The sequence below is a fragment of the Halichoerus grypus genome, chromosome 7 (assembly GCF_964656455.1).
Source record: "Halichoerus grypus chromosome 7, mHalGry1.hap1.1, whole genome shotgun sequence".
NCBI lineage: Eukaryota > Metazoa > Chordata > Mammalia > Carnivora > Phocidae > Halichoerus > Halichoerus grypus.
In genome coordinates this window covers 25070207-25082678 of record NC_135718.1, presented here as the reverse complement: position 1 = coordinate 25082678, position 12472 = coordinate 25070207, and the positions used below count along the sequence as shown (strand labels likewise).

At 43.2% G+C, this 12472-nt stretch overlaps 1 protein-coding gene across 11 annotated transcripts in view; it reads right to left on the bottom strand.

Moving 5' to 3' along the window:
- Positions 1-5153: 5153 nt before the first annotated feature.
- Positions 5154-12472, bottom strand: part of STN1 (STN1 subunit of CST complex) — a 42752-nt gene continuing 35433 nt past the window's right edge. For 9 of the 11 annotated variants that reach the window (XM_078077147.1, XM_036089942.2, XM_036089944.2 and 6 more), the window contains one exon: positions 5154-5934. In XM_078077147.1, the coding sequence (XP_077933273.1) occupies positions 5774-5934 (161 nt within the window). In that variant the 3' untranslated portion in view covers positions 5154-5773. The remainder of the gene's footprint in view (positions 5935-12472) is intronic. The other 2 variants (XM_036089947.2, XM_036089952.2) reach the window with 1 other exon arrangement.

Below are 12472 nucleotides of genomic sequence, written 5' to 3'. Positions count from 1 at the left end.
GACCATTTTCCCCCATTCTTTGTACTTATTGATACCAAAAAAAAAAAAAAAGGTTTTTTTGTTCTTGTTTTTTTTTAAAGAATGAGGCTAGGGGCACCTGGGTGGCTCAGTTGGTTAGGCGTCTTGCCTTCGGCTCAGGTCATGATCCCGGAATCCTGGGATGGAGTCCCGCATCGGACTCCCTGCTCAGCGGGGAGTCTGCTTCTCCCCCTCCCTCTGCCTGCCGCGCCCCCTGCTTGTGCTCTCTCTCACTGTCAAATAAATAAAATCTTGAAAAAAATGAATGAGGCTATATGTGTATAAAAGTTGAAACGTGTCTGTGAGAGATTGTGCTTTCCAAAAATGCCCAGAACAATATTCCTGGTTTTACATGCCCTTCTAGAATCTTGTTACTCCCCATCAGGAGGTGGTTTATTCACTCCTCTGGAAACTGGGTGGGCCTTTGACAGCTTTGGCAATAAGAACACCATGGGAGTGACACTGCGGCTTCTGGGGCTATGCTCAGAATGGCCATACGGCTTCCGCGAGGGTTGTGCTCTCTCTTGGGATGCCTGCCCTTGGACCTCAGTCACCATTCCACCAGGAATCCCAAGCCAGCTCACAGTTCAGGGGTTTGGAGTGTATTCGCAGTTGTGCAAACATCACCACTAATTCCAGAACATTTCCATCAGCCCAAAAGGAAACCCTGTCCTATCCAATCCCCTCCTTCCCTCGTGCCCTGGCAACCACTATCTATTTTTTTCTCTATGGATGTGCCTATTCTAGACACTCCGTATAAATGGAATCACACAGTATGTGGTCTCTTGTATCTGGCATCTTTCACTTAGCATAACGTTTTCAAGGTTCATCCGTGGAGTATGTATCAGTATTCCATTCCTTTGTGTGGCTGAACAATATTCCATCGTATAGATGCACATTTGCTCATCTATTCATCCCTTCATGGACATTTGGGTTGTTTTCACTTTTTGGTTATTAGGAATGAGTGTTGTCAACAGTGACATAGAATTTTTTGTGTGTACATGTTCTCAAAGTTTAAGTACTTTAAAATCACCTATTAATATTGAACAGCACATACCACATAATAATTAAATGATACGTAATTAAAATAATTCTTATTCATTAAAACAGGTTTTCTAAGAGCAGCCAACCTGTTCCCTCATAGTAATTCAGATGTCACACGGAATACTGCATAGACTTAAAGTAATAACATAGCACTATTTCCAGATTTTTCACTAATTTACATAAACCTTTCACCAAATCAGTCTGAGTTAATGACATACCACTTTACTATCTAAAAGAAAAAGCTATTATGTGGTCTTCAAAATTCCTCTATGTTCCAAGATGAAAACCTAGCACTTTAATTTGACACACGGAAAGACTTCGGTCTCTTCAGGAATTTGGGGTCTGATTTAGAGTTCTTGTGAACACAGCCTTGTGCTGTGACTTATCTGTCTGGGTTTATTTAATAGGAGTTCAATAAAAATAGGCTGTATTTAAAACTAAATTCTGCACTATATAAAAACTCACTTGTGTGGGAGTTCAGGCTTGCATTTAGAGTAGACTGTCATCGAATATGAACTCTATTGCAAGGTTCTTCATCCATGGGCACCGTTTCCCTTTGGGATGGTCCCACTCTCCTCCCGGCGCCTGCTGCTGGCTTCCCAAGCAAGCCTCATCCCGGTCATTCGGAGTCTGCCCATATGCTTCACATTAATCTAGTCAGGAAACAATGAGATGCTTCTCTGGGGAACTGCTGTAGAGGCCACTTGTAGAGGAGAAACCACACTATTAAGAAAGTGTGGATGCTTTCCCCGACGGAAAATTACAAGTTTGCTTGGTTTCAATCGTTGGCACCACATCTTGGGTTCCTCATCACTGAATAGACTTCTTTCCACTTGGCTTTCTCTCGGCCAGTGTCCTGGCACACTATCAGAGGGGAAAATAATTAGAAAGAAGTGTCTTTTAGGGATGAGAAGCACTGGTGGCTTACCAGATGGAGAGAATCACAGAGCTTCAAACAAACCCCGACAAGACAGTAGCACTATTTGTCTTCCTGCTTCCATAAACTATATGCAGTGTTCATGCCTCCTGAAATGTGCACACTAAGAGCCAGGATGTTGGCTCAGTTTCTCTCTTCTTCAGGGGAAGCCTTTGGTGGCTCTTTAGCGCATGAGCAATGACCCAACTATAGTTAGCCCCAGATAATTTTCCAAGGGCTCCCCTCATCTTCTCAGAGTTCTTATGTTGCTACGGGGTATAAGGTCCATCTTATTTTTGGTTTGCTCATCATTCAGGTTGTGTGAGTGTGGGATGGGGAGTGAGAAACAGCTTTATTATTTTTGTAGAAACGACACTTGCTAATTGTAAAAATATCAAGTAGAGATATGTAGCTTTTTAAAAAGCATCTGATAGGTCACCTTTCAGGAGTAACAAGTGGGTCACTTTGGTTTTTCTAGTAATCTCTGCTTGATATATATGTATATGTGTATAAATATATATATAATTATTCATACAGCATTTCTCAAATGTTCTTGGGAACATGGTGTTATTTGTGATCAACCAGAAGCTTACCGTGAGACAAGGACTGGAAAGGAAGCAATTCATCTGGGAGGTGCAGCAAATACTAATGGGGAGTGGGGAAGACTGGGAGGGTAAGGCAGCCAATTAAGGGTGGCTGTCAAGTTAGCTGTACTGTGGGTGGATGGAGATTAATCCCACAGAGAAACTCTGGAAAATGGTGTAGAACACGTGCCTCAGAGATCTCATTTGAAGGGCAAGGGAGCTGGGGTATTTATATCCCAGGTCCCACTGGGTGAAGCTGCTCCCAGTGGGTTTAATTCTGAGCACTTCCAGCCTGAACAGCCTTCCAAGACATTGGAGAAAGCCCCCAGGAAAGAAAGGAAGATCCTTGCAGGTAGAGGGCAGCCAGGCACATACACAGGAGCGGTATGGCTGGAAAGATATGCCAGGCACTGCTCTAGATGCAGGGGACACGGCAGGAAACAGAACAGAGGGAGTCCTGCCCTCACGGAGCATTTCTTCTATCGGGGAGACAGATAATAAACAAAGCAAGGAAGAACTATATGGAATGTGTTGCATGGTGACAAGTACTGTGGAGAAAAGTGAAGTACTGAAGAGTCCTGGGAAGGATGGAGAAGGGGTTGGTTCTACTTAGCCAAAGAGGGATCGGGGCAGGCCTTAGCAAGAGGGTGACGCTCAAGTGAAGACCCACAGGAGGGGAGAATCTGGCTTCAGTTGAACAGATCGCTCCGGCGGACGTGTGGAGAACGAAGTGACGAGGGGCCGGGGCAGGAGTTGAGTCAGGAGGCAACTGCAATACTCCAAGTGGTAGAGCAGCAGTGAGGAGAGGTTAGATTCTAGAAGTATCTAGAAGGTAGAGACGAGGTGACTGGTGGACAGGTGGGATGTGGAGTGTTTGACCTGCACAACTGGAAAGATGGGGCTGCCATCTTCTGAATCAGGAAAATCTTCAGAAGGAGCAAGTCCTCGGGCAGGGGTGACTAGGCATCTGGTTGTGGGCACGTGGGTGGGCTCTTTCAGACACCGAAGCGGAGAGGTCAGTGGGAAGCTGCGCACGTGGGGGTCTGGATAAAACGCGGCGGGTCTGTCAGCCTATGTACGGTCTGAGCCACGCTACCGGTGAAGATGTCCAAGGGAGCCGCTGCACAGGAACGAGGGCCGAGGCTGAACCCCAAGCCCTCAGGGAGACAGAAGACCAGAAAAAGGAGATGGGGAAAGAGCACCCAGGGTGTGGTGTCCCAAAAGCCAAGTGCAGAAAGTATTTCTAGAAGGGGGGAGTGATCAACTGTATGTAGGTGTATCCACGCGCCACATCTATAGCGATGTACATGCAGAAACTCTCTCTCTCTCTCTCGATACACACTTACAAGGCGTTTTAGATCACTAGTATACTACATAAACAGATCTGTAACTCCGTTTTCTTGGGAAGAGTGTTCCATAGCAATAGTATCTGTCTACTCCGTCTTTTAATAGTTGCACAGTATTTTACTGTGTACGTGTATCATAATGAATTTTTCCTCATGGATAACTATTTTTCCCAATTATAGAACTCTACGCAGCAATGGGAATCTTGTATCCATCCTTTCACACCTGTCTGATCATCTCCTTGGGATAAACCCTGGAAGTGGGATTGCTGATTCGAGACTCCTTCCTGGGCAGCCCTATAACTCAAGATGTATTCAGTAAGGAACATCTGCTGCTACCAAGGGAGATAGCTGGGGTGTTATTCCAGGTAGACCCCATGCCACGGGGACGCATCTGAATGCATGGAGGACACAGGGCAGCCATCTGGGTAAACGGCTGTTAGAAATAGGGCAGATGTTTGAATCAAGGCAGGAAAGTCCACGACAGGAAGCAATCTGTTGGTACTAGCTCTCAGCCTGACATATGAAACTGCAGCCAAATTCTAAGTATAAAAAGCCACTCCGTTTCCACATAGAGCAGAACTCGAGGCCTGCAAGCTCTCCAGCAGAGCCACTGAGAGCTTATTACGTCAAGAGCAAATGTAGCAGACGGAGGCAGATGTGCCTTTTTGAAATGACTGTAATTAACTCCAAATCTTTCCACATACTTTATTTTTGCTGGCTGGATTTGTCATTTAGCTGTTAGAACAAGCCTACCACATACCTCAGATTTTTTCCCTTTACCTTGCCATTCCTAGCAACAGCATGACTCCATCACCTGTCCGGGCAAATACAGAGTCTCTGTCTGGATGGGGTCAGAATGCCCTGCACATTCAGTGGTAACCTTGAAAATAATGTCTACCAGCCAGGCAATTGGCTGAGAGCCTCCAAGGACTTCAGGGCATTAAAGGACAATGTCTTTAGTCACGTATGTCAAGTGTAGGGAAATGTACTGAGACACCTCGTAGTTCATAAGGAAAAGAAGGAAAGGGGCACCTGGGTGGCTCAGTCGGTTAAGTGGCTGCCTTCGGCTCGGGTCATGATCCCAGGGTCCTGGGATTGAGCCCCAAGTGGGGATCCCTGCTCAGCGGGGAGTCTGCTTCTCTCTCTCCCTCTGCCTGCCACTCTGCCTACTTGTGCTCTCTCTGTCAGGTAAATAAAATCTTTAAAAAAAAAAGGAAAAGGAGGAAAATGACCAACACAGAGCCATGCCTTGGATCCATTTATTCCCATCTCTGGGTGGGTCTATAAACAACATTCATCCCAGGACTCAGGACCCACCTCTGGTACTTGATCCATGGAAATCATAGGTGAGTAATACTCGTCCAAGGAGGAGTTCTTAACACTAGGTTCTTAACCACTGAAAGAGGCCTACAAGAACATATGCAATAGTCTGAAGTTTTCAAATGTTTTAGGTCTGTGTGATCTGGCTAGATGCTCTTCACTTCACTTTACCATGTGACCTCCCTTTACCGTGACAGAGCCTCAAGCCACATACACACCAATTCAGCCACCAACAGTGTTCCCCCCCTTCTGCTCTAAGAGCAAGGCCCGGTCCAGGCAGGAGGTCAACAGGGAGGGTTTTCTTCTTCTACGTCATGGCTGAGATAAATTACTTTATCCCATGGATACGGCAGCTAGAGGGCAGCCTACAGAATTTGTACCAAACTCCATTCCTTACATGACCATATTTCACAGTTTATCACGAGATCACTGACACCAGACCTATAAGCCTCTGTGTGATGTTTCCGATCTGAGCCCGGGAGCGCCCAGCACCTGCTCGTCGTCTTCCCTGGCCCGGGCGGCCTGCGCCATCGGCAGGCCTCTGCTCAGAACGCCGTGTAGTGGTGCTCGGTGGTGCTGACGATGTCACTCTGGTCCTCCAGGAGCTCCAGCACCTGCCGCAGCACACCGTCACTCAGGTCTGGGCTCACGCTCAGGCGAGCGCACGCCAAGATGTGCTGGAAGTGGCAGCCCTTCTCTGCATCTGCTGGAGAAAGGCAGCTGGCTAAGCTCGGCACACCTGTCAGACCCTCCTCCCCCTCCGCGGCCCTGCGCCTGCATTTTCACAAGATCCGCTGGCGATTCTTAAGCTCGGTAAAGTTGGAGATGCACTGGTTTAGATTACCAGCAGAAACAAAACCAAAGCCCTGTTCTCAGGCCCCTTATTTCGCCACATGACGTGGACCCGCTGCTCAGGAACTCAGGCCTTCAATCTTCAAGGGCTGCTAATCGATAATTGATTATCTGTAACTGAGTGGATTTGTTTAATCTTTTTTCTCTAGTGCAGGTACGTGTATAAGTGCACCTATTCAGAGCCGAGCCCATAGCTTTCCAGGTGGGAGCCCTCCTGAGACTGAGAGCGGAGCTGGTTCACGGCAGCCTCCGGATTCTTTCCCGTTAAGTCCGGACTGACCTAACAGCCTAGAGAAGGGATTCTGACCACAGATCTGTTCTCGTTCTTCTCTGCCTAGGCTTCCAAGCAGTCCTGTCTATGATGGTTGTGTTCTAGAAATCTCTTATCCTCCACCCCAAAAAACCCAAGACCATTTGGTATACAATGATAAAAGTTCACGGTTAGCAACCTCTTTCCTAGTTCAAACCAATGATTTAGAGTAGTGGAATGCACGGAGCTGTTCTGACCACTACGGAGGGTCATGAAATCAACATAATGGGCTGTGATTAGCAATTGTTTCCTTACCAACAGATTAAGAAAGACGGGAATAGGAAATTACAAAATGCATTGCATTATACCGTATTATTTTGTGAAACTTTATATATATATATATATTCATATATGCATAGATACTTAAAATATGTATATTTATATATATAAAATACATTTTATATGTGTATGTACATATATATGTAAATATAATGTACTGGGTCATGATGTGAAATGCATCTGTAACTCTGAGTCAAAGTCAAACCTCATTACTGAAAACAAAGCCTCCCCAGATTCACTTCAAGCGCCATGCAGGGCCAAGCTTGGCCCCTCTGTTGTCTCCCCAGCGTCTGGCACACCTGCTGCGCCACACAGTCACCGAAGGTTGTTTTCAGGGAACAAAATGCTTTAGGCTCCGGGAAGGTGATTACAGAGGTATCGTGGTGTTGGGCAAAGCATGGTTTGGGAGGTGGCGCACCTCTGTGGCCTTGGGCAACTCACAGCATCTCTGAGCCTGAGTTTTCTCACCTATGAGGAGGGGGAGGGACTATAAAGGGGGTGAGGGCACCTCTGGGGTTCCTTCCAGCTCTAAGGGTCAGAGAATATCCCCAACCATGCTCCAGAGCTAACAAAGACTTGCTAAATTCTGACCTCTAGTGGCCCTGTCCACTCATTATCCCTCCCAGTTGGGGTTACTGTTGAAAAACTTGCCACCTTCACTGGTTTCCAGGCTGTTCCTTCAACATTCATTCAATAAAGACTTCCTGAACACCTACTATGTGTGTAGTGCTGAGCAAGGAGGAGCAAATGACAGATGGAGAGCGGACTCCAGAGGCCACCAGACCCAAATTCAAGTACTGGCTCCGACAGGGGCAGTGTGGCTCACGTCTCTGGGTCTGTTTCCTCATCTGTAAGATGGGGAGAAAATCACCTACTCCACCGGTAGCTGTGGGGATCAAAGGAGGCCTGTGGCAGGTGCTCCTTACACGGGAATGACTATGATTCTGTTGTCATCTCCATAACCTAAGATGATACACATAACCTAGTCCCTGCTCCAAAGCAGCTTCAGCTCTTCCTGAGAAGGGTGATACTGGAGGGTGGAAAGGGGCTCCAACCAAACTGGGCCTGCACACAGCAGATGGGGAGCACTAGGACTCTCACCACCGCTTGGCTTTTAATCGGTCTTTGCAGGGCCTGCATGCCCAAGCTCAGGGCTCAAGAGGACTTACATATGACATATGTGGGGCCCTAAGCAGTGATCCTGACTGCCCTGAAGGCCTTGAACTATCTCTTCAGAAAGGCCATGCTGCTGTTTGGGAAGGGTGCTCACCAAGGGACCTTCCAGTCACATGGGGAGAAGGAGTGGTTCTAGTTTTTAAGTGTTTGGTAGAATTCACCAGTGAGGCCATCAGGTCCAGAGCTTTTCTTTGTTGGTAGATTTTTAGTTACTGATGCAATCTCCTTACTAGTTATAGCTCTACTCAAATTTCCTTTTTTATGTGATTCAGTCTTGGTAGGTTCCGTGTTTCTAGGAACCTGCCCATTTCATCTGGTTATCCAGTTTGTTAGCATGCAATTGCTCACAGTACTCTTTCATAGTCTTTATTTCTGGAGAACCAGTACTAATGTCCTCATTTTCATTTCTGATTTTAGTAATCTGAGTCTTCTCTCTTTCTTCTTAGTCGCTCTAGCTAAAGGTTTGGCAATTGTGTTGATTTTTTCAAAGAACCAACTTCTGGTTTCATTTTCTATTCTCTATTTCATTTATCTTTGCTCTAATTTCTTCTGCTAGCTTTGGGTTTAATTTGTTCTTCTTTTTCTAGTTCCTTAAATCGTTAGAAGTTAGGTTTTGATTTGAGATCCCTCTTGTTTTTTAATGTGTTTGTAGCTATAACGTTCCCTTTAGTGCTGCATCTCTAAATTTTGGTATGTTGTAGTCTCATTTTCATTCATCTCTAGCTATTTTCCAATGTCCTTTGTGATTTCTTCGATTTACTAGTTAAGAGTGTTGTTTAATATCCACAAATTTGTTAAATTTTCCAGTTTTGTCACTGACTTCTAACTTCATCCGATTGTGGTCAGAGAAGATTCTTTGTATCATAACTTTTTAAAAACTACAGAGACTTCATTAGTGGCCTAACATATGGTCTATCCTGGAAAATGCCCCATGTACACTTGACAAGAATGTGTATTCTATTGTTGGAGAGAGTGTTTTGTGTAGGTCTGTTAGATTTAGCTTATTTCTTGTAGTGTTCAAGTTCTCTATTTCCTTACTTATCTTCTGTCTGCTTGTTCTACCCATTATTGAGAGTAGGGTACTGATGTCCCCAACTATGATTGTAGAACTATTTATTTCTCCTTTCAATTTTGTCAACTTTTGCTCCATCTATTTGGATGGTCTGTCATTAGGTACATAAATGTTTATAATTGCTATATCTTCTTGCTGTATTGAAACTTTTAATAATATATAATGCCCTTCTTAGTCTCTTGTAAACTTTTTGGTTTTAAAGTTGGTATTGTCTGATATTAGTATAGCCACTCCTGCTCTCTGTTGGTTACTTTTATTTGCACAGGGTATCTTTTTCCACCCTTTGACTTTCAATCCATTTGTCTTTGGATCTAAAGTGAGTCTTCTGTAGACAGCATACAGCTGGAGCATGTTTTTTTAATCCATTCTGCCAATCTGTCTTTTGAGTGGAGAGTTAAATCCATTTAGGTTTAAACTAATTACTGTTGGGGGGGTAGGGGGGTGGGAAGGACTTACTTTTGTCATTTTGCTATTTGTTTTCTATATGCCTTATAACTTTTTGTCCTTTGTTTCCTGCATTACTGAATTCTTTCTGTGTTTGGCTGGTTTTTTTTTTTTGTAGTGAAATGTTTAAATTCCTTTCTTATTTCCTTTTGTGCATATTCTATAGCTATTTTCTTTGTGGTTACCACGGGGATTACTCAGCATCTTAATTTGAATGTATTCCAATTTAACTTTAACACAGAAAAACTCTGCTCCTTTACAGCTCTATCCCCACATTTTTCGGTTGTTGATGTCACAAAATTACATCTTTATACACTGTGTTGCCCAAGAACATAAACTAAGTATTCTTTTAAATTCATTAGTCTCTTAAATTATATAGAAAACAAAATGTGGAATTAAAAACCAAGGCAACGATAATGTAAGTAGACTAATAATTATTTTTTCACAATGTATTAGCCTCTTAAATCATACAGAAATCAAAAAGTGAAGTTATAAACCATTGCTATAATATTAGCTTTTATAATTGTCCACATATTTACCATTACTGAGATCTCTATTTCTTCACGTGGCTCTGAGTTACTGTCTAGTGTCCTTTCATTTCACCACATTGGATGCCCTTGAGCATTTCTTGAGGAAATGGTACCTGCTACTAAAAGCTAAAATTGACTGAAATTATCCCCAATTTACCCTCCTCCAAGCCTTCCCCTGGAAGTTGCAAGCCTTCAGCAGACTCCAGAGTTCCAATATAGTTACATTAGGCAGATGCAATTGTTGTCTAAGTGGAGAGACAGATTGCTGGTACTTCCTACTCTACCAATGTATTTAATCCCCATAACAACCCATCATGGGGGTACTATTATTATTCCCATTTTGCATATAAAGACAATGAGGCAAACCTTCATCAACATAGTACTGGAAGCCCTAGCCACAGCAATCAGGAAAAAAAAAGAAATAAAAGGCATCGAAATTGCTAAGGAAGAAGTAAAACTGTCACCATTTGCAGACGACGTGATACTATATATAGAAAACCCAAAAGACTCCACCAAAAATCCATTAGAACTAATAAACAAATTCAGTAAAGTTGCAGGATACAAAATTAATACACAGAAATTGGTTGCATTTCTATACATTAAAAACGAACTATCAGAAAGAGAAATTATGAAAACAATCCCATTTATAATAGCATCAAAAAGAATTAAATACCTAAGAATAAACTTAACCAAAGAGATGAAAGATCTGTACTCTAAGAACCGTTAAGACACTGATGAAAGAAATTGAAGATGACACAAATAAATGGAAAAGACATTCTATGTTCATGGATTGGAAGCATTCATATTGTTAAAATGTCCATACTACCAAAAGCAAAATACAGATTCAAAGCAATCCCTATCAAAATACCAACAGCATTTTTCAAAGAACTAGAACAAAAACAGAACCATAAAAGACCCCAAACAGCCAAAGCAATCTTGAAAAAGAACAAAGCTGGAGGTATCATGCCCTCAGATTTCAAACTATTCTATAAGGCTGTAGTAATCAAAACAGTATGGTACTGGTACAAAAACAGACATATATCAATGGAACAGAATACACTGCCTAGAAATAAACCCACGTGTAGACATTCACTTAACCTGTGACAAAGGAGGCAAGAATATACAATGGCAGTCTCTTCAATAAATGGTGCTGGGAAAACTGGACAGCTACATGCAAAAGAATGAAACTGGGCTACTTCCTTATACCATACACAAAAATAAACTCAAAATGGAATAAAGACCTAAATGTAAGACCTGAAACCATAAAACTTCTAAAAGAAAACATAGGCAGTAAACTCTTGGACATCAGCCTTAGCAATATTTTTTGGATCTGTCTCCTCAGGCAAGGGAAACGAAAACAAAAATAAACAATTGGGACTAAACTGAACTAAAAAGCTTTTGCACAGAGAGGGAACCATCAACAAAACAAAAAGGCACCTGCTGAACAGGAAATATTTGTGAATGATAGATCTTTAAGGGGTTAATACTCAAAATATATAAAGAATTCATATAACTCAACACCAAAAAAGCAAACAATCCAATTTTTTTTCTAGAGATTTTATGTATTTGACAGAGAGAGAGCGAGCAGAGCACAAGCGGGGGGAGCAGAAGACGGGGAGGAAGAAGCAGGCTCCCTCAGCAGGGAGCCTGACGTGGGGCTCGATTGATCCCAGGACCCTGAGATCATGACCTGAGCCAAACTCAAGACACCCAACCACTCAGCCAACCAGGCGCCCCAAAAAAAGACCTGAATAGACATTTTTACAAAGAAGACACACAGATGGCCAACAGACACATGAAAAGATGCTCAAATCACTCATCATCAGGGAAATGCAAATCAAAATTACAATGAGATATCACCTCACACCTGTCAGAATGGCCAGAATCAAAAAGTCAAGAAATAACAAGTGTTGGCGAGGATGTGGAGAAAAGGGAACCCTCGTGCACCGTTGGTGGGAACATAAACTGGTGCAGCCACTGTGCAAAACAGTGTGGGGGTTCCTCAAAAAATTAAAAATAGAAATACCATGGGGCGCCTGGGTGGCTCAGTCGTTAAGCGTCTGCCTTCGGCTCAGGTCATGATCCCAGGGTCCTGGGATCGAGCCCCGCATCGGGCTCCCTGCTCAGTGGAAAGCCTGCTTCTCCCTCTCCCACTCCCCCTGCTTGTGTTCTCTCTCTCGCTGTGTCTCTCTCTGTCAGATAAATAAATAAAATCTTTAAAAAAAAAAAAAAATAGAAATACCATGTGATCCAGCTATTCTATTTCTGGGTATTTATCTGAGGAAAATGAAAATACTAGTTTAAAAGATATACGCACCCCTATACTCACTGCAGCATTATTTACAGTAGCCAAGATATGGAGGCAACCTAAGTGTCCGTCGATAGATGAATGAATAAGGAAGATATGGTGTGTACATACAATGGAACATTACTCAGCTGTAAAAAAGAATGAGATCTTGCCATTTGCGACAACAATGGGTAGACTTAGGGGGTATTATGCTAAGTGAAATAAGTCAGACAAAGACAAATACCATATGATGTCACTTATATGTGGAATCTAAAAACCAAAACCAACAAACAA